We start from the raw sequence: 21,694 nt of genomic DNA on the forward strand, positions 1-21,694 counted from the left end.
TTTGGACCTTTTCTAAACCTCTCATCTACCCCTGATTCTCTGACTTTTTGTTTCACACTTCCAGGCAATTTCTCAAAGCTTTAAGAGTTAGCTGTTGACTTGTAACTTGTGAGAGGAGCATCCATTTAAAATATGGTTTGACACTGCTTCCTAAAATGTAATATCTGAATAATCAAATTGCTGTGGGAAGAAAGGACAGGAATTACTAATGATTTGCAAACAGCTTTTTAAAAACTGGCTGTACTAATGCTTTTTGTTTTTCCTGGTAGGAATCTTATGATGATGGTCCATATAGTGTAATTTCAAATAAGAATGCTGACCACTTAATATCTGATGGCTTAGATAATGACATCCAAGGTATTTTTGTAACTTTAATTTTTGTTCAAAATTGTAGTGTTAATGTAGGCATGTAAATGTAAAGTAAAATGTCATTTATCTTGTCTCCGTATAATCTCCTTGGGGCAGGGATCATGTCTTAGTGTGTTTGTAAAGTGCATAACACAGTGGGCCTTGATTCTGATTGTGTCTTGGTACCTACTGTATTATAAACATTAAACAATGTTTGTTGGATTCAACACTTTCTGCACAATTGTAGTTGATATAACTAAATTTTAAGAGTTGATATTTGGTATTCCAAAAGTGTATTCTAGGAGTGTGACGAAATTCTGGCAATCCACAAACTGAAATTGTAAATTTGGAACTCTTTCTTGGAAAGTTTATTGGTTGCAATGATGTTTAAATATAGAATAACACCTGGAAGATCATATTATGACAGGGCCTGACAAAGTGGTGTCTATAAAGGACAATAGTTTAACTAATCTCTTAGAATTGTGTCAACAGAGTAGATTTCCAAAAGGCCTTTGTCAAGGTCTTGCACAATAGTCTGCTTAAACAATTGAAGTTGTCACGGTGTGAGAAGCAAACTATTGTCATGGATCAAAAACAGGCTGAGAAATGGGCAAAGAGTAGGATTAATTGGCCATTTTTTTGTCATAGCAAGAGGTTAACAACAGGGTGCCTTAAGTTCTTGATTCCATGTTTTAATACACTTATCTGGAAAGGGTCGTGAGTGATGAGGTACCAAATGTACAGATTAGAGTTATTTAGGTTAGTAAGGACAAGAGAGGACTCTGAGGAACTTCAAAGAAACCTGAGCAAACTGGGGGAATGGGCAATATGATAGCAAATGAAATTAAGTGCCAGTAATGCAAACCAATTCACACTCACATGGTCTTAAGTTTTAACTATAACCGCTCAAGAAAGGGACCTGGGTTTCACTGCAGACCTTTGCTTTGTGTGCAGCTGTGATCAGATAAAACAAACAAAATGTTAAGTTGTACAAGGAATGGGATGGTAAAGAATACGAAGAATATTATGCCTTTATATACATAGGTGGTATGGCCTCATCTGGACTACTGCATGCCTTACTAGTCACCCCATCTCAAAAAACATTGCAGATCTAGAGGGATGTCAGAAATGTGATGAATGACAAAGAGCACTGGAAAAAACTCTCATCAGAAGAGTGAAAAGTTTGGGATTGTTTACCTTAGAAAGGAGACAAATAAGAGGAGACATGAAATTATATACAATAACGCATAGTCTGGAAAAGATAGATTGAGAATTTCTGCTCTCCTTGTCTCATAACACAACAAGGGGGCATTCAGTGAAATTAAAAAGTGAGAAATTTAAAACCGATAAAATACTTTTTCATACAATATGAAATTAAACGGAACACTGTTTCAGGAAGTTGTAGAGCCCAAGAACAAGATTCAAATAAGGATTAGTCACTTACATGGAAATCAAGAATGTTCAGAATTATCAACAACAATTTGTGGAAGAGATAGTAAACCTCATGCATCAGGATTTTAGACATTTTCTAAGTACTAGAAATTAGGATGGGACCTAGTGTGATTGTGATGTGATGTTACTTTGTGTAGTCAAAGTTTAAGACCAAAAGCGTTCTCCAGATCATCTCGTCACATTTCCTGTGTATCACAGGACACCAGTGCCACCTAGCATCGCCCACTGTGAACCCAACAACCAAAATTAGACTGAACTATTACAATTCACAGGAGACTAGAATAGGAGGGATCAAGGTCCATCAGTACCCAAAGCCCTCTCAACAACAGGGAAATGATTGAGAGATACCCAGATCAGTGGTTCTCTACCCATGGGCCACTTGCGTGGCCCAACTGTGTGCTAAAAAAATTAAGATTCCCGCTTATTGCCTCACTCCTGGGTCCCTGCAGGGGCCAGGCCAGGGCCGGCTGAGGGGGAGATGATGCCACAGAGTCCTGCTGGAGCACTCCCTGCCAGCAGGAAAGGCAAAGCAGCCCCCTGTGGTAGGGGAGGAGCTCAGGTAGCAGTCAGCCAGCAGCCTACTGCTTCCTCCCTCCCGCTCTGCAGGGATGCCCTTAGAGTGCTGCCTCCTCGCTTCTAAGTGTCCATGCATGGAGAAATTGCGGGGGGGGTTCACAATTACCTTGCAGTGATCAACAGCCCAGAACAATCCTGACTACTGTACAGTAACTGATTGATTGATCTCCCCCCACCTCCTCTCCCAAGTAATATACATCCTGGGCACTGGTATTACATATTGTGTGAATGTGGCCACACAGCACCATAGGTGTTGGAGCTAAAGGTGCTGGGGGTGTGGCAGCACCCCCTGGATTGAAGTGGTTTCCATCCTGTACAGGGTTTACAGTTTGGTCCAATGGCTCTCAGCACCCCCACTGTACAAATTGTTCCAGGACCCCTGCATAACACCTAGAGAGTTGCATATGCGGCCCACAATGGTAAATAGGTTGAGAACCACTGATCCAGATAATCCTGGCAAGTGACCTGCACCCACAAGCTGCAGAGAAAGCCAAAACTCCCCAAGGTCGCTGCCAATCTGAGCTGGGGTAAAATTCCTTCCTGACCCTATATACATCAGTCAGCTAAACCCTGACTATGTGAACAAGAACCAGCCAGCCAAGCACCTGAGAGAGAGAGAGAATGTTCAATGCCACCTCAAAGCCCAGGCCCTCCCTGGCCAGTGTCCTGTCTCCACCATAGCCATCCCTGAGCCTTTCTGACCCCTGCAGGTGGCTGGCTGAAAGCCTGAAGCATGAGCTTTGGGGAACATAAAACCTAAACTGGAAGTGAACCCCAGGGCTCCTAAGCCCTGCTCCCTGTCATACAATCACATTCTTAATCACACATCTGCCTATGGTGGGTTTCTTACATCTTCTTTTGAAACATCTGATGTCATTCACTGTTGAAGACAGGATGTTGGAATAGATTAAACCTTCAGGTTGATCCAATAGAGCAATTCCTATCTCAGCTTCTAAATGTTAAATTAATTTTCTGTAGTTCAGAATATTTTTTGAGTATTGTTGCTATCAGTGCATGTGCTTGAGGTATGTGTTGTGCTACAGTCTGGAACCTTCTGGCAAGTGCTGATCATTAAGGGGCTATCTAGACTCCTCCAATCATGGAACATTCCTGGTGAGATTATATAAAGAGGCATGTCCCCCATGAACCCTCTTTCATCCATTAACCATGTAACACACTGGAATTTCTCCAGTATGTCAGCTTGTTGGCAGTTTCCTTTTTTTAGAGCAGGCTACTTGTAAATAGCTTGATTAGAGTAGAAGTTAACAAAACTAAACAAAAAACCTTGTTCCAGTGGAAGGTGCTGGAAGTGGACTTTTTTTTGTTTTGAGTATCATAAAATCGTAGAATATCAGGGTTGGAAGGGACCTCAGGAGGTCATCTAGTCCAACCCCCTGCTCAAAGCAGGACCAATCCCCAACTAAATCATCCCAGCCAGGGCTTTGTCAAGATTCCACCACCTCCCTATGTAACCCATTCCAGTGCTTCACCACCCTCCTAGTGAAATAGTGTTTCCCAATATCCAACCTAAACCTCCCCCACTGCAACTTGAGACCATTACTCCTTGTTCTGTCATCTGCTATCACTGAGAATAGTCTAGATCAGTCCTCTTTGGAGCCCCGTTCAGGTAGTTGAAAGCAGCTATCAAATCCCCCCTCATTCTTCTCTTCTGCAGACTAAGCAATCCCAGTTCCCTCAGCCTCGCCTCATAAGTCATGTGTTCCAGTCCCCTACTCATTTTTGTTGCCCTCCGCTGGACTCTTCCCAATTTTTCCACATCCTTCTTGTAGTGTGGGGCTCAAAACTGGACACGGTACTCCAGATGAGGCCTCACCAATGTCGAATAAAGGGGAACGATCACGTCCCTCGATATGCTGACAATGCTCCTCGTTATACAGCCCAAAATGCCATTGGCATTCTTGGCAACAACGGCACACTGTTGACTCATATCCAGCTTCTCGTCCACTGTAACCCCTAGGTCCTTTTCTGCAGAACTGCTGCCTAGCTAGTTGGTCCCTAGTCTGTAGCGATGCATGGGATTCTTCTGTCCTAAGTGCAGGACTCTGCACTTGTCTTTGCTGAACCTCATCAGATTTCTTTTGGCCCAATCGTCTAATTTGTCTAGGTCCCTCTGTATCCTATCCCTACCTTCCAGCATATCTACCTCTCCTCCCAGTTTAGTGTCCTCTTCAAACTTGCTGAGGGTGCAATCCACGCCATCCTCCAGATCATTAAGGAAGATATTGAACAAAACTGGCCCCAGGGCCGACCCTTGGGGCACTCCACTTGATACTGGCTGCCAACTAGACATGGAGCCATTGATCACTACCCGTTGAGCCCGACAATCTAGCCAGCTTTTTATCCACCTTATAGTCCATTCATCCAGCCCATGCTTCTTGGTATTCTTCCAGGGGATCCTGCCCATCAGTTCCCTGAGGGAGTCAAAGTCTGCTTTTCTGAAGTCCAGGGTCCATATTCTGCTGCTCTCCTTTCTTCCTTGTGTCAGGATCCTGAACTCGACCATCTCATGTAACTTTGGTTACATGAGCTGCTCTAATCTTGTGATTAACTCAGAAAAAAAAAAATCTGGATGCCCACCTTAGAAAAACTTCCCAGTCTTAAACCCCTTGTATCTGATGCTTGGATGAAGGACACTTACCTGTATGAAGCTCCAATTTCTTTAAGTTCTTCAACCAGGTCCACAAGAGTTGGGGAACTGTGTTCCAATCCATACTTATGGACAAAGCCCTTAAAGCTTCCAATGCAGATTCAGGGTCATAACAAGCTTCAGGGCCTTGCTGAAATACTAATATCTGGCTGTCTCTGAATCTGGTGTCAAGAGGGGGTAGATGGTTTAGTTCAGGGATCTCAAACTCAAATCACCACGAGGGCCACATAAGGACTAGTACATTGGCCCGAGGGCCGCATCACTGCAACCTAAGATACGTTATAATAGCCCTACAGAATAGAAATGCTGGAGCAGATCCTCAGCTGGTGTAAATAGCCATAGCTCCACTGACTTCCACTGAACTCTGACAATTTACACCAGCCGATGATGTGTCCAGCTCTATGCAGTGTTCATGTTTAGCCCTAAGGTCTAAAATTGCCCCTCTGTCTCACCTGAGGCCTTGTTGGAAATGGCCCTGAGAATCAGACCACAGGATTTGAAAAGTAAATGACTGGAAGAGTAATTAAAAAGCAGAATGAAGGTGACTGGGAGAATGGGAAGAGACAGAATGAGGGAAACTCACTGACATGGGGGAAGAAAAGAATTGAGTCATACATAAAGAAGAAAGTTCCTGTCCTGTTCCACAGAACAGACAGATTTAAAGTAACTAACATCATTCACAAGAATGAGTCCATTTATCTCCTTCGTACCGCTGCCCCAAGAATCTCCTCCCCCAATGAGTAGCTCAAAGACGTCAGTGCAAATTGTATTCTTTACGTCCCCCACTAAATTACTGCTGAAGAAACACTAAATAAATGTAGCTGTGCTGCAAGGATCCATTAATTCATATTTTACCTCTCTTCCCCTTCCCCGCCCCATTCCAACCCCTTCCCCAGCTCCCCTCCCCGGCCCTTCCTCTTCTCTGCCTCCTCCCCTGAGAGTGCCGCATCCCTGCTCCTCCTCCCCTCCCTCCTGGAAAGTCCTAAGCACCACCAAACAGCTGTTTGGCATCGGGAAGCACTGGGAGGTAGCATAGGAGCAGGGACGCAGCGCACGGGGGGAGGTGGGGCGGGGGTGAGGAGAGCTTCCAGATTTTTCCCTGTGGGTGTTCCAGCCCCTGATTTAGTTGTATCATAGCATTTTATTTCTTTGGCGTTGAGAGACTGAGAAGAGAACAGAATACACAATCGTTTCTTGGAGTCCCATGCTTCTAAGAAATCCTAAAAGTGCTTTTAGTAAGAATTCGTTGCCAGAGTTTGATCTTTGTCAGATAAAGGGCAAGGCCTGTCAATCCCTGTTAAAGTTTTATCTACCACAAGGGAACAATAGACACACCAGTCTGTGGTGATTTCCAAGATGATGTGGTGGATTAATTCTCAGTGTTTGTAGAAGGGTTACTTCTGGATTGATACCTATTTTTCTATAGTTTTAGGGGATGGATTGGAGCACTCATCTAAACCAGCTAACCACTCATAAGTGTTACCTCTTTCAAGGCTTGGTACTGTTCTTAAATCTCCCAGGAGTGGAGCTCTTTACTGACCATACATAAAGAAATGATGGTTACACAGCTGAAATTGGAGGGGTTTTGAGTAGACTTGCAATGTGTGTGTGTATATATGTATATGTGTGTGTGTGTATATGTATGTGTGTGTGTGTGTGTGTATATATATATATAAAAATTCCAAACAAGCCACCTCAATCCACATGCTTCCCCATCCTCCACGCTGGAAAAGAAGTACTACTCTAGATTGTGAGAGATGATCTTACATCATTTTGTCTGAAATGATCAGTTGCTTGAGGAAGCTAGTGAACAGGAGCAGCGAACAGGGAAGTTTTGCAAGGGAGTTCTCCAAGTCAAGCAAGTGCAATCATGTGACCCTTGGGTGAGTGTGTTGTTTGTTTGTGTGCCTGCGGTGCACCTGCTTGATTGACATTTATAGTGTGGTCTGTTCTGGGGACCGTGTGCTGGGGCAAGCATCCTGCTAGGCTAGGTTGAGCGTTTACTAACAAGGCTTTAGCCTGCTCTTTTCAATGCAAGCATCTTATAGTCCTCAGAGGCAGAGTATGGGTTCTTGAGACCAGAATGCTGAACTGGAGGAGCTAAGATAGACAGAGAGGTACATATAAGAGACTTTCAGGGACACGGTAAAGTGGTCCCACCCCTTTGTACTGTTGAGGAAGATTAGTCTTGAGGAAGGAGCCCCTCAAGGTGGAGGGAAATTATCTCATAGTTGGGACCCTGCTTCCAGATGATGTCATGGTATCCTCTTGCACTGAGGATGCCCCTCTGGAGGAGGGGACCCCAGTTATTAGGAAGAGAGAGGTAATAGTATTAAGGGATTCATTATTAGAAATATAGATAGTTGGGTTTGTGAATTACCTGCTGGGTGCCGCATGGTGAATTGCCTGCTGGGTGTGAAGGTTGCGGACTTCGAGACATCTAGGTAGACTGCAGAGTAATGGGGAGGAGATAGTGGTTGTGGTATATATAGGTCCAGATGACATAGGAAGAGGTAGGAGAGCTCCTGGAGGCCAAATTTAGGTTAAGCAGCGACTGTAGTACAGCACCTCCATGGTAGTATTCTCTGAAATGCTTCCAGTTCCATTCGGGGAGCCAGTTGGAGAGGCAGAACTGCAGAGGCTCAATGTGTGGATGAGACCAGTGGTGTCGGGAGGAAGGATTTAGGTTTATTAGGAACTGCGGAACCTTCTGGGAAAGGGGGAACATATTCAGGAGGGATGGACTCCACTTAAACCAAAATGGAACTAGATGGCTGGCAGATAAAATTTATCGGAGTTTTTAACAAGAGTTTCCCCTAGCCTAATGGGGAAAGTTTGGACAGAGACATCCCTTAGGGAGAATTTATTAAAGGGATACTCTATATCCTAGTAAAGAGGAGAGGATAGAAGTTGATGAAATGAGAGTCATTCAATTACTGGACATGAAGCCAGACAACTAAATATTGACAGATTTTTATAAGTGCTTGTATACAAATGCGAGAAGTCTAAATACTAAGCTGGGTGAACTCAAGCGCCTGGTATTAAATGAGGGTATCGATATAATAAGCGTCACGGAAACTTTGTGGAATGATGATAATCGATGGAACATGGTATACCAGGGTACAAAATATATAGGCATGACAGAGTAGGTCATGCTGGTGGGGGATTGGCACTAGGTGAAAGAAAGCATAGAGTCAAATATAGTAAAAATATGAAATTAATCAAAGTGTATTAGAGAATCTCTATGGATAGATATTCAATGCTTGAATAATAAAAAATATAACAGTAGGAATATACTACCCACCACCTTACCAAGATGGTGGTGGTAATTGTGAAATGCTCAAGGAGAGGAGAGGCTACAAAAACAGAAACACCAATAATAATGGGGGATATTAGCTATCTCCATATTGACCAGGAACATGTCTAGACACCCATAAATGACTGCTTCTTGGAGAAATTAGTTCTGGAACTCGCAAGGGAAGAGGCAATTCTTGTTTTAGTCCTAAGTGGCACACAGAATCTTGTCCAAGAGGTTGTTAGCTAAACCGCTTAGTAATAGCAACCATAATGTAATTAAATTTAACATCCTTGTAGGGGAAAAGTGCCGAAGAAACCCACCACAGTAGCATTTAACTTCAAAAAAGTGGAACTACAAAAAATGAGGAAACTTTTTAAATTTTGTTTAACTAGCAACAGTCACAAGGTTGAAATGCCTGCAAACTGCACGGGGACTGTTTAAAAACACCATAACATAGGCTCAGATTAAATGTGACTAAATAAAAACAAACAAAAGGACCAGAAAATGCCACTATGACTAAACAGAGTACAAGAGGTGCTTAGAGGCCAAAAACCCCCAAAAGGCATCTTTTAAAAATTGGAGTCAAATCCCAGTGAAGAAAATAGAAAGCATAAATTCTGCCAGGTCAAGTGTAAAAGTTTTTAAGCTGACCAAAAAAGAATTTGAAGAGCAACTAGCAAACAACACACAAATGAACATCAAAAAAATTAAGTACATTAGAAGCAGGAAGCCTGCCAAACAATCAGTGGGGCCACTAAACAATCAAGATGTTAAAGGAACACTCAAAGAAAACAAGATTATTGGGGAGAAGCTAAATTAATTCTTTGCATAAGTCTTCACTGCAGAGAACATGAAGGAGATTCACATACCCTCAGTTTTGTCGTCTAAACAGAATGGCTTGGAACTGTCCCAGATTGAGATGTCAGTAAAGGAGGTTTTGGAACAAGTTGATACATTAAAACAGTCATAAGTCACCAGGACCACATGGTATTCACCCAAGAGTTCTGAAGGAACTCAAATATGAAATTGCAAAACTACTAATCGTGGTATGTAACCATCACTTAAATCAGCCTCTGTACCAGATGACTGGAGGATGGCTAATATAACAAAGATTTAAAAAAAAAAGTCTCCAGAGGCTATCCTGGCAATTATAGGCCGATAAACATAATTTCTGTATCAGGCAAATTGGTTCAAACTATAGTAAAGAACAGAATTATCAGACACCTAGATGAATACTTATATGAAAACAATACAATGGCTCAGTCTCTGAGGCTTTCCAGATTCGTAGCGGAGTTAAGCAAGGTTGTGTACTTGTCCCACCTCTGTTTGGGATCTTCTTGCTGCTACTGAAACAAGCTTTTGGTTCCTCAACTGAGGGAATCTACTCGCACACAAGATCTGATGGAAAGCTGTTCAATCTTGCGAGTTTCAGGTCTAAAACAAAGACTCGAGAGGCCCTTATCCAACACCGCCTCTTTTCTGATGACGCAACAGTTACAACCCACACAGAAACTCATCTTCAAAGCCTAATGTACAGTTTTTCCAAAGCCTGCCAAGACTTCGGGCTTACTGTAAGCCTAAAAAAGACTAACCTAATGTGACAAGGAGTTGAGGAAGCACTATCCATCAAGATCAACAGTTATGAACTTGAAGTGGTAAATGAGTTCACGTATCTGGGGTCCACTATCCCAGTCAACCTTTCACTTGAAACGGAACTCAGCATCCACGTTGGAAAAGTCACCACAACAGCGTCTAGACTGAATAAGAGGGTATGGCGAAACAACAAATTAACAGACAACACATGCACAAAGACCTGTATCAGCACACTTTTGTATGAGAGCGAGATGTGGACCTTTTTTTCTCATCAGGAAAAGAGGCTCAACAGCTTTCATATGCATTGTCTTTGTCGAATCTTTGGGATCTCCTGGAGGGACAGAGTCTCCAACGCTGAGTTGTTCAAACAGGCCAGCATACCCAGCATGCAAACACTCCTCAAACTCCACTGGCTTGGGCATGTGTGCCGAATGAGTGATGGGCGCATCCCAAAGGATATCCTCTATGGTGAACTGGCTTCTGGAAAAAGGCCCGAAGGATGCCCCAAATTGTGTTTCAAGGGTGTCTCATTTGCAGACTCCAAAGAAATGGACATGGATGTGGGCAAATGGGAATATCACACTCAAGACCTCAGCCTTTGAAAACAAGAGCTTAACAAAGGTCTCCGGAGTTACGAGAGGAAGCAGTCCATCTTAGCAGTGGAGAAAAGAGCTCGCAGAAGGCAGAGTCCAAATGGTCGAAACATTGCCTTTAAATGTGATAGATGTGGCAGAGATTGTGGGTCTCTTCAGACACATTTGTGGCTGCCATAAAACCAACTGAGTAAATTCTTTACCTCTCAGGGGCGCATACCCGTGATCTCTCGAGACTGAAGGATGCCTACTGCTAGATGAATACGAGAGGTTGGGGAAGAGTAAACACGACTTTTATAAAGGGAAATCATGCCTCACCAAACTACTAAAATTCTCTGAGGGAGTCAAAAAGCATGTGGACAAGAACGATCCGGTTTGTATAGTGTACCTGGACATTTTGAAATCTTTGACAAGGTCCCTTACCAAAGGCTCTTGAACAAAGTAAGCCGTTGTGGGATAAGGGACTGAAAAGTGAGGTGGAAACATTTGCAGATAATACAAAATTACTCAAGATAGTTAATCCTAAAACTGATAGCAAAGCAGTACAAAGGGATCCTCACAAGACTGGGTGACAAAATGGCAGATGAAATTCAATGATAAGTGCAAAGCGATGCAGATTGGAAAGCATAATCCCAAGTATCCATAAAATGATGAGGTCTAAATTAGCTGTTACCATTCAAGAAAGAGATCTTGGTGTCATTGGGGATAGTTCTCTGAAAACCTCTGCTCAGTATGCAGTGGCAGTCAAAAAAGTTAACTATATTAGGAATCATTAAGAAAGATAAATAATAAGATGGAAAATATCATAATGCCACTATATAAATCCATGGCTCTGCCACACCTTGAATAATATGTGCAGTTCAGTTTCCACATCTCAAAAAAGACGTTAGAATTGAAAAAGGTGCAGAGAAGGGCGACAAAATGATTAGGGGTATGGAGTGGCTTCCATTTGAGGAGAGATTAAAGACCGGGACTGTTCAACATAGAAGAGAGATGACTAAAGGACCATATGCTAGAGGTCTATAAAATCATGAATAGTATGGAGAAAGTGAATTAGGAAGTTTACTCTTATTTATTCCTTCACATTACGCAAGAACTAGGGGTCATCCAGTGAAATTAATAGGCAGCAGGTTTAAAATAACCCAACATAATGCACAGTCAACCTGTGGAACTTGTTTCCAGGGGATGTTGTGAAGGCCAAGAGTATAACTGAGTTCAAAGAAGAATTAAATAAGTTCAGGGAGGTTAGGTCCGTCAATTACTATTAGCCAAGATGGTCAGACACGCAACCCAAAGCTCTAGATGTCCCTAAACCTCTGAATCCTGGAAGCTGGGACTGGATTAAAGTGGATGGATCATTCAATAATTGACCAGTTCTGTTCATTCCTTCTGAAGCATCTGACACTGATTACTGTCAGAAGACAGGATGCTGAGCTAGATGGTCTGACCCAGTATGAATGTTCTTATGTTCTTAAATCACTTTGCTCCTCCCTCTCCCATCATGGCCATAGCTTTCAAGAGGGTTCTGGATCTTGGTGCAATGTGCTCTGTTGACAATCTGGTCAATCCACAGGTTTACGAGAACAGCTTTCATTTACAAGTTGGCACAACTAGTTACGTGAATAATCATATACATGCATTTAACAAAGCCCTGAATAGGGGAAGGTAGAGTAAGCATATGTGTGACAGGCTATAACATAAGCTGGTAAAGATTACTTAAAATCTAAATTTTTGTTTTCAGGAAATAGTGCACAACTAGTGAAATAGAACCTTTTATTTTTCAGTAGATGGTTTATCAAATAACTTTAAGGCTCACCCTCTTCAACTGGATCATCTCAGTGATACTAGTACCAGTTTTGATGCCACTGAGTACATAAAGACGACTACTTCGCCGCATGAATCAAAGAAGACCAGTTCTGGGACTCCTCATGGTACATGTTTAACGCTCACAGATCATGATCGAATTAGACAATTCATACAGGAGTTCACATTTAGGGGGCTTTTGCCACATATAGAGAAAACAATTCGACAGCTTAATGATCAGGTAAGTCGCTCAGCAAAACAATTTTTGCCTACTTAATAAATGTTGGTGCCCTGAATCTTTTGTAGCATGGATCTGATCATCCAAAAGACTTCTTATCTAAAACAGGGTTATGTCCCTCCGTATCTGTTAATTTATTTTTAAATTTTTTTGATTATTCAGTCTTATGTCCCCATCAAATTTATCAGTGGTTGGTGCTTTATCAATGGTTGGTGTGTGTAACTAAAACATGAATATGAAAACATATTGCTTTCATAGTAAGGTCAGTGTTTGGTGCCTGCATGTTTGGAAAAAATAATAAAAGTAGGCTATAATTTCCAATAGTCTGTTTAACTCTTTAGGTTAAAAACACTTTATCTGATTTTGGACTGTGTAGTGCATCAAACAGACACTATTTCCCTTCATCCAACTTGAACTGAAAATAAGTCCCTGTAAATTTTAACTGTGACTCAACTTGTGGCATGATGTATAATCATGCCAAAACATCTGTTTGTACACCAGCAACTGTGGTGATAGCATAGCTATAATATAATTTAGTTACTTTAGCAAAGCCAGTAACTTCTCCACTATCAAGAGCATATGCCTCAGCTGTGAGGTACTTTAAGACACTATGGTATTTTTTTCCTCAGCCTTTAGATACTTTGACATCTCAACACAAATGAATGGTCAATAACGATGATGACCAAAAACCATTTACTTTCATCTGTGACTGGCCAGAATATTGTGCCCCTTCCTGTTTGCTTTGAACTGGTCAGAGGTTTCCAGTCTTCCTTTCAGCTTTTACCTATTAGTGATTCCACCTCTGTCAGAAATAGAGGGACATGTACAACTGACAAAGTGCAGCAGCTTTCTTGCTTATTAAGACAAATTACAGTAGCCACATTTTTCAACTGCTTGCTCTCTTCTCCTAATATTCAAATGTCTCCATGGGTTTGGATCTAGCTACTTGAGAAGTTGCTTCTCCCTCTGCATCCGTTACTTCCCATGATAGCACATGTGAAGTGTTGAACAAGAGGAGGCAGCTCACATGCAAGCAGAACTTCCACAGGAGCTGAACCTAGAGCATGAAAGTTACTCTGAGAAATCTGGTTCTCACTGCCTTGGGAACCAAATATTCTCCTCTTTAGAACCAAATTCTCCTCTTTAGAATTCTCTCTTTCTCTCTCTCTCAAAGGAGCAAAGATATTATGGTGATGAGGACCATATGAATACCAAATAGATTAAGGTCTATACGCACAGTAATCCAGTTACTTCTGTTGCTTACTGGGAAGGAAGAAAGGGTTGAATTTTTGTTTTTTAGATACTTGGGAGTCCCTTAATCCTGCGATAAGGACCACAAGTACTTAAAGATTCCTCCCACGTAACCTAGGGTACTGTTGCATGAGCACAAACTACTTCACAAATAGCTAGAAGCATCTGTGCCATAATGCATCTATACAAGGGGTTGGAACTTACAATCTTACCTTTGTAACACCTGATGTCTCAATGCTAAACCATGCCATTGTATTGTTCTTTAAGTTTAATTTCTTTAGAAATATTGCTCATCTCCAAACCTTCCTTTTGCACTCCATTGATTAAGTCCTGTGATTAAGCTTAAGAGTTAGTTCATGATTCACAGAATGACCTCACTGCATATTACCTGGTGGGGACCTTTGGCAGGTTTAGCGGAGAAGGTGTGTTGCCCCGTTAAGGGCAACTAGAGAGCCAATGTGTTAACTGCAACGTGGAGGCAGTCCTATTCCAGATCAGGGTGGGGATCCCTCCTCAAGGTGACTGGAAGGTGTGGGGGGGCTATTTGTGCCCATGTCTGGGCAACGAAAGCCCTCTTTTCACTGGGACAGGCTGAGCAGCACCCCCATTCTCAACCATGAAAGTAGTTGAAATACAGGGTTTTCATCATGATCTTCAGAGGGCGTTAAGGTAGTCGTTCTTTTCTCGGATGGAGTGGGGGGGATGGAAATGAATCTTTCTCCTGACCAATCTGGTGGTGAAGGTGAGGTGGGATGTTTTTTGCCTTCCCCACAGTGGGTTGGGGCTTGAAGGGGGCCAAAAACAAAAGGAGGTGTACATTGTGGTGTCTCACAACGCCTTATGTAAGTATGGGGCAGGTCCAGTGCAGGTATTCCATAGAGAATGGATATGATGATCAGATAAAATGGATTGGAAAAAGATTTAAAGAAGGTTTTTGGTTTTTTTAAAAACCTGTGGAAGTGGTGGTGGGGAATTTAGGGTTCCTGTGACTGGTACAGCTGGGAGTCAGCCCCTCCTCCTCTATAGAGCCCCCTCCATCATTCGAGGAGATGTGGGGGCAAGGTCTCAGCAGTGGGTTTGTTGTGGACCAGGATGGTTGAGGAGGAGGGATGCCAGTGGCCCTACATGTAAATGATTATGGAATTACCTGCACTGTACACTTTTATCTCCCAGTACTCCCAGACATTTAGGAATAAAGTTGCAGCCTAATTAAACCACATCCAATGTCTCTAGTCCTCTTTCTGGCATCGCCAGACAAAGGCATACATTTAAAAAAATGTATTTTATTTGTAAGGCAAAATAGACTGAAACTTTTTAAGGCTGTTGAAAGGAAATGTGATGCTCTTCTCATCACATAAAAGAAACAAGCAAACTAAACCTTTCCCCCAATTTAGAAAAGGTTTAAACTTTTGTGGAAAATTTCCTGCTGGTGCAGCTCCACAGGTGGGAAAGTCTGGAAAAGGCAGCTGCAACCACCAGCATTTAACCCTGTTCAAAGCAGGGCTGACCAATAAACATGGTGTGTATAGAATCACTGGTTGCTGCGAGAGCCTTGTACACTGTACAATGATGGGAAAATTTTACCGGAGAGCCTAGTGTGAATGTGTCCTCATCCTGTGTTTGGGACTAAACACAACGATAAAAGAACTATATATTGTAATCAAGAGTAGATGACAAGTAGTTGAACTGGTCGAATTCTTTGAAGTTTTCTAAAACTGAGTACATTTATGAAATAAACTATACTGCTAAAAGCTCCTTTATATTGCTATAATTACAATCCATGCAAGGGGTGTACTGCTTTAACTATATCAGTTTTTGTACCATCTTGCACGTTTAAACTATGTACACAAGTCTTGACAGAGCTTCGGAATTTGGATGTTTCTGGGTCATACTGAGAACTTTTACTGTTTCTATTAAAAAAGGAATTCATACTTTATGTTGCAGTTAATTCAGTAACATCATTGTTTTGTTGTTGTTTTCTCTTCCAGTTAATATCCAGGAAAGGTTTGAGTCGATCACTATTTTCTGCAACAAAAAAATGGTTTAGTGGCAGTAAAGTTCCAGAGAAAAGCATAAATGAGCTAAAAAATACATCTGGGTTGTTGTAAGTAAATCTATTCATCTTCCATTTGTAAGTGTCAGTGAAAATACTAAACATTTTGATTTGGAGAAGCTCCCTAAGTGTAAGTTATGTCTTCAGAATGGTCTTAGTTTAAAGCTGACTTGAGCAAACATGAATGTACTGTAGCTTTCATCAGCAAAATTTGGCAAAATTGCTGATATATTTACTAAAAATGTATGAACTTGGGCAAAACAAAGCATAGCAGAATTTTATTTGGTCTTAAACTTTTTTCCTAACCTGAATTAAAATAGAGGGTGAGAGAAGTTTTGTTTTTGAACAAATCAGCTGTACTAATACAGTCTTTACACTTTCTTTATTTCAAACGTTTTTACAAAAAAATGTCCATGGACAAGGATGGAGGAACATGTATTAAGAGAAATTAGATTAGCCATGGCCTTGTCAAAAATTTGCACTGATTGAACTTAAATCAGGTTTTAAATTGTTTTAGTTAAAATGGTGCAAACCCATTTTTGGACATAGTCATTTTAGTGTATGTGTCTTATTCCATTTTATCTTAAACCTGTTCCTAATCAACATGGAAGCTAAACCAAAATAAACCTGAATTGAACTGAAATGAATGTCTACACAGCCTGTTTTTGGACTTAAAATTTATATAAGGTAAACCAGAGCAACTTTTTTGGGTATAACATGAAATGCATGAGGACAGGTAATCCTCGGAAATGGAAATTTAGGCACAAGCATTGCCTGGTAAACACCTGTCCTTAGGCACAGAGCTTGAAGTTGTTGCTGGATGCCAACTAGCCAAGGAATAAAAAGAGAGAACCCAGTGCCAGGTTGGGTTCTCTACCTTCTCCCAGATTTTCTCCTCTTAATTCTCCCTCCCTGAAATATATTGGTCTCTCTAGCACACTCACATTGGAGCTTGGAAGTTTTACCAGAGGACCAAACATATTAGCCACAGACAGTTATGAGAGGTGTAAAGCCTTGCTGTTCAGTAATGTCCGTGACCTGAAACTGGGGAAGGAGCTGTGAGTATACCGGGATTCTTACCACCATGCTGCATGGGGATGCTGCTCAGGGCTGCTCTTTCATATGCCTCTATCCATAGTAGAATTGCACTGGTTTAAAAACTGACATGGCGAAACACATTTTTTCTAACTGACTATTGGTTTAGCTTGGGCCTATAAATTTACTTATGCAAGCTAAACTAGTATAAGCCAGGGTTTAAACTGATAAGAGTGAGAATGGCGTTAGGCACAGCACAGAAAAGAGACTAGACTCCATGATGATGTCATCTCTTTGAGCTTTGGTCAACAGCTGGAGAGGTAGACTTATTTGGTTTTCATGGCACCCCCATAGTTAGGACATGTGTAGGGGTGAAAGGCTATGGAGTCATTGGTGTGCAGCATTACTACTTTAGCTGGACAGTGGGGAATTGAAGGGAGCTGCCATTCCCTTTACTGTCTCTGTTGCTGGGCCAGAATAAAGCCATTTTGTGTTACAGTGATGATGTATCTCGGTGATTAATTGCAGTTGCAGCTACTTAACATTTTGCATTGTTTCGGCCAACTTCATAGTATAAAAGAAACTTCCTTGGCCTGGCTGTTGACCTAAGTTGTGTCTGCTCTACAGGTGCTACAGCAGCCCATCTGCAGCATATACACTTGCTACAGCAACAGAAAGGGTTTTTCCATTGCTGTAGTAAATCTGTCCCCTTGAGAGGTGGTCGTTAGTCTAACAGAATTCTTTTGAACAGAGTGCAACATTTTTCGCAGCCCAGAGTGGTATAGCTAGCTCAACCCAAGTTTCAGGTTTAGACCAGGCTCTTTCAGCTGGTGAATGATAGATTTGAAGGAAGTCTCATACAGTCCACAGCCAGAAGGATGGTGGCTTCACTGTGTTTGAGTAGCTGTACTAAAATGAGCAAACATGGAAGTAATATAAACATCCAGCCAACTCGTTCCTCCTAGGCTGGGGTTACGTGGCAGGGAATGACTCTTCCTTTTAATGTTTGTTTTTTCTTTTTATGCTGGCATCTATCTTGTTTGTCTTGAAAATTGGCACTTAAAATGTAAATGATATTTTTGTTGCAAAATGTTTGTTTTTGTGTATTTATAGGTATCCCCCAGAAGCACCAGAGCTGCAAATCAGGAAAATGGCAGACTTGTGTTTCTTGGTCCAACACTACGAACTGGCGTATAGTTGCTATCATACAGCAAAGAAAGACTTTTTGAATGATCAAGCAATGCTTTATGCAGCTGGAGCACTGGTTGGTACATTACAATAATATAAGCATTCTGTGCATTGCTTATAGTAATCTGTTGAATATTAACAATTCTTCTAGATAACAATATACAGCAAAAAGAAACTGCAATTTAAAAAAAAAAATCTTATTAGCTCCAAATATGAAAACATAGCCAAGTTTTTTGTGGATGCCAATATCTAACAAAATCGCATCACGCTCCTTAATATTTTCCGTAGCTCTGTGTAGAGGATAGTTACTGTCGCTACTTAACTGTGTAGGAAAAAGCTTAACACACTTTTGAGGGAGAACCTCCTTTTGGTATAGGTTAAATTTAAATAGTTCTCTTATGGTAATGTGCAGAGTAGTTCTTTTAATTATTTTGAAACAGATAAAAAAGATTGTAGTATTTTTTACTTTGATTGTAAGATTTCAAATTGATAAAATACTTAGTGATCTGGAGCTTTTAGTAAATATATTACTATCCATGTACTAGTATAGCAAATATACTGGCATTTCCTATTAAGACTCCTGAGGGCTTTACTCTGTTAATGCCTATATAAATCCCTCAGGCAATTTCTGTTGTTACCTTTTAGCTTCATATGTAAATTCATGCTCCTACAATCAGAGAATACAGACCTAAATATTGAGTAACTAATGGGGTTACTAAAAAAAACATTTTGGTTTTTTGTGCTCACACTTGATTTTTTTTTTTTTTTTTAAGGGCTGTTGCCGAATTTGAGTCACTAATTTCCAGCAAGCATGAGTATTTGTTAATGGGTTTACTTGTAGCATGGATACATATACATATATACAGAGAGAGAGAGAGATCTAGGAAGTTGTACTTGAAAAGTTCATTTAGATACCCTCAAATGTTTCAGTAATATAAAGTAGCTTAAATTTACATGGCACCTTTCTTTCATCTGCAAGGGTTCCGAAGCGTATATTTATAAACTATACATAGGAGTCTGTTCAGCTGCCATGGAAATGAACACGTTTTGGGAGGGTTGCAAGGTGGGAGTTAAACAACTGGAATTTTAGAGGAGGAGGTTGTGTAGGAAGAACATAACTGGAATTTCCCAAGATGCTTTCATTAACCTCCAATTTTGTGCTTACAAAAAAACAAAGACTTAAGTATCACAAATGGAGAGAACCACTGTAATGTGGGAAAGACTGCATCTCCAGTAGGATAGTGACACTTGGACCTGTGCTACAGTAGTGACTCAATGCTGACTTGGAGGGAACTATACTGCCTGCTGAATCATCAGCCCCATTTCCTGCAGCATTTAAATCTTCCTTGGAGGTTTTCCAGAGTTGTAAGAAGGATTGTGCCTGTTCAATTTATAACTCTTTAGAGATCACAGCCCTATGTGGAATGGCAGGTGGTAAATAAACCAGCAAATGAAGTTCACTGTCACCTTCCTGAAAATTCGGGTGTTATTGTTTAAACATCCAATCTCCCAAAACCTGCGTGTCAGTTCAGGTAAAGAGTCTTTATGGCTGATGCTGCCATAATGATATTTTGGAACATTAAATTACATTTTTGTTTTATCCTGCAGGAAATGGCAGCAGTATCTGCTTTTCTTCAGCCTGGGGCTCCTAGACCGTATCCTGCTCATTATATGGATACAGCAATTCAAACGTATAGAGATATCTGCAAGTAGGTGGTGGTTTACCTTCCGTTCTATCCAGTGAATGATGATGATCAGTACTATGGCCTAAGTTTGCTTTCACTACACAGTAGTGCAAATTTAACATCACTTGCCTACCCTGTGTTCTAGTAGGTATATAACCGGTACACCAAGGAAGTAAAACTGTGATAGTTAGAATTTATTCAGACTTTAGTTAACCTATTTACCAGTTATTGGCAGAGACGCAATTAAAACTTGTGCCTCTGGTTCTCAGGCTTGTATTCAGTCCATTAGACCACTTTGTTGCTTTGGAAAATTTATTTTAAGAACTTTACAGGGATGTGTTCCTAAGGAAAAAGTATTGTAACAGCTTTGATTTAAAAGCATATGAAGTTCTCAACCAGGAATATATATTTTTATCAATATTATCTAGATTAAAACATTTTTTTGGTCACGGAATTATCTTATCAGATTAAAATAGTATAAGAAACAGATACATGCATTCCTACATAGAGCAAAATAATATGGATAGTCAGGTACTACACAGCTAGAATTTGCCAGCTCTTGCCAGGCAGATTTAAAGGCTTTCTACAATTTACTCCAAAAATTTTGTTATAATGCACATAATTAATTTCTTGTTGTTTTAGGAACATGATGCTGGCTGAGAGATGTGTGCTGCTTAGTGCTGAAATTTTAAAAAGCCAGAGCAAATATTCAGACGCTGCTGCTCTTCTGATACGTTTAACCAGTGAGGTAGAGAAAGCTTAATCTTTCTGTTTTCCCCACAGCAAATGGCTTTAAATAATAGTGCTAAATTTTTAAACCAAATAAACTTCTTGTGCATGGGTTCCTTCCGAAGGTGGAGATGTTCAGGGGCAGAAGCTGGCTGGAATAAAGTTTGAGTGTTGGGGTATAGCTCAATTTGCCCCTGTAAACCAAGAAAAGTCATTTTTATATGCTTTTGTGCAACTTGTTACATAAATGTACCTAGTTTACCCTGTGTTCAATCTTCTTCTTCTTTCACTTGAAGTGATGTACATTATTTTTTATTTGAAAAAAAAAAAAAAAAACCACAACCCTGCCTGAATCATACATTTGTTAGTCCCTATCTTCATAATCTATTCTTTATGCTTGACATCTCTGTTAGTACTTGAGAGGGATTAGACTTTAAAAAGCAGCACAGTAAAAAGTTAGCATGTTATTCACAAGCCATCTGTCTTCATGTTCTAAGTGGGTGAAATGGTGTCAGTAAAGGCTGTAAAACTAAAGAAATAAGGTTCTGTGTCAGTTGGGGTATCTTCAGTAATTACTGGTTAGGGTCATTTTAGCTAAGTATTCCGTGTCACTTTCAGTTCTGATAAGTCTTTCTCTTAGCTGTGAAAGCTTGATAAACTGTAGGATGGGATGTAGTCTACCTTACTGTGTGCACGTGGCACAGCTCAAGATAAAGAAGTACAAAGGTGGTGTACAGTTCACCATTGTGCTTGCCTGCTCTGATTCTTGGTTGTAAGTTAGAGAAACTTGTTGGCTGCCAATGACCCTAGAAGTATTGTTGTGGCATCCTTGCTAATCTCACTAACTTAGCTTTGACAGCAGGGTGGAGGTTTGGCATAGTCATAGTGTCTTCTGTGCTGCTGGAGGATATTCTCTCTTCCCCTAACCCCTGAACTAGGGTGACTAGATGTCCCGGTATTATTGGGACTGTCCTGATATTAGGAGCTTTGTGTTTATATAGGCAAATATTTCCCCTCCCCGGAAAAAGGTGTCCTGATTTTTTCATACTTGCTATCTGGTCACCCTAACCTGAACACTGGGTTGATTTACCTGTTGCTGACTATTCTGTCTTCATGGCCAGGTTGCACTGGCAGTGTGGCATGAAACGGTCATACCACACGAGTATTTTGATTGTACATACTTT

At 40.9% G+C, this 21,694-nt stretch overlaps 1 protein-coding gene across 12 annotated transcripts in view; it reads left to right on the forward strand.

Moving 5' to 3' along the window:
• Positions 1-21,694, forward strand: part of TRAPPC8 (trafficking protein particle complex subunit 8) — a 114,508-nt gene that overhangs the window by 27,497 nt on the left and 65,317 nt on the right. For 7 of the 12 annotated variants that reach the window (XM_048840541.2, XM_048840532.2, XM_048840536.2 and 4 more), the window contains 6 exons: positions 270-357; positions 12,313-12,572; positions 15,809-15,924; positions 18,022-18,172; positions 19,705-19,805; positions 20,424-20,529. In XM_048840541.2, coding sequence (XP_048696498.1) covers positions 270-357; positions 12,313-12,572; positions 15,809-15,924; positions 18,022-18,172; positions 19,705-19,805; positions 20,424-20,529 — 822 coding nt within the window. The remainder of the gene's footprint in view (positions 1-269; positions 358-12,312; positions 12,573-15,808; positions 15,925-18,021; positions 18,173-19,704; positions 19,806-20,423; positions 20,530-21,694) is intronic. The other 5 variants (XM_048840533.2, XM_048840535.2, XM_048840543.2 and 2 more) reach the window with 1 other exon arrangement.

The sequence above is a fragment of the Caretta caretta genome, chromosome 2 (genome assembly GCF_965140235.1).
Source record: "Caretta caretta isolate rCarCar2 chromosome 2, rCarCar1.hap1, whole genome shotgun sequence".
Classification (NCBI taxonomy): Eukaryota; Metazoa; Chordata; order Testudines; family Cheloniidae; genus Caretta; species Caretta caretta.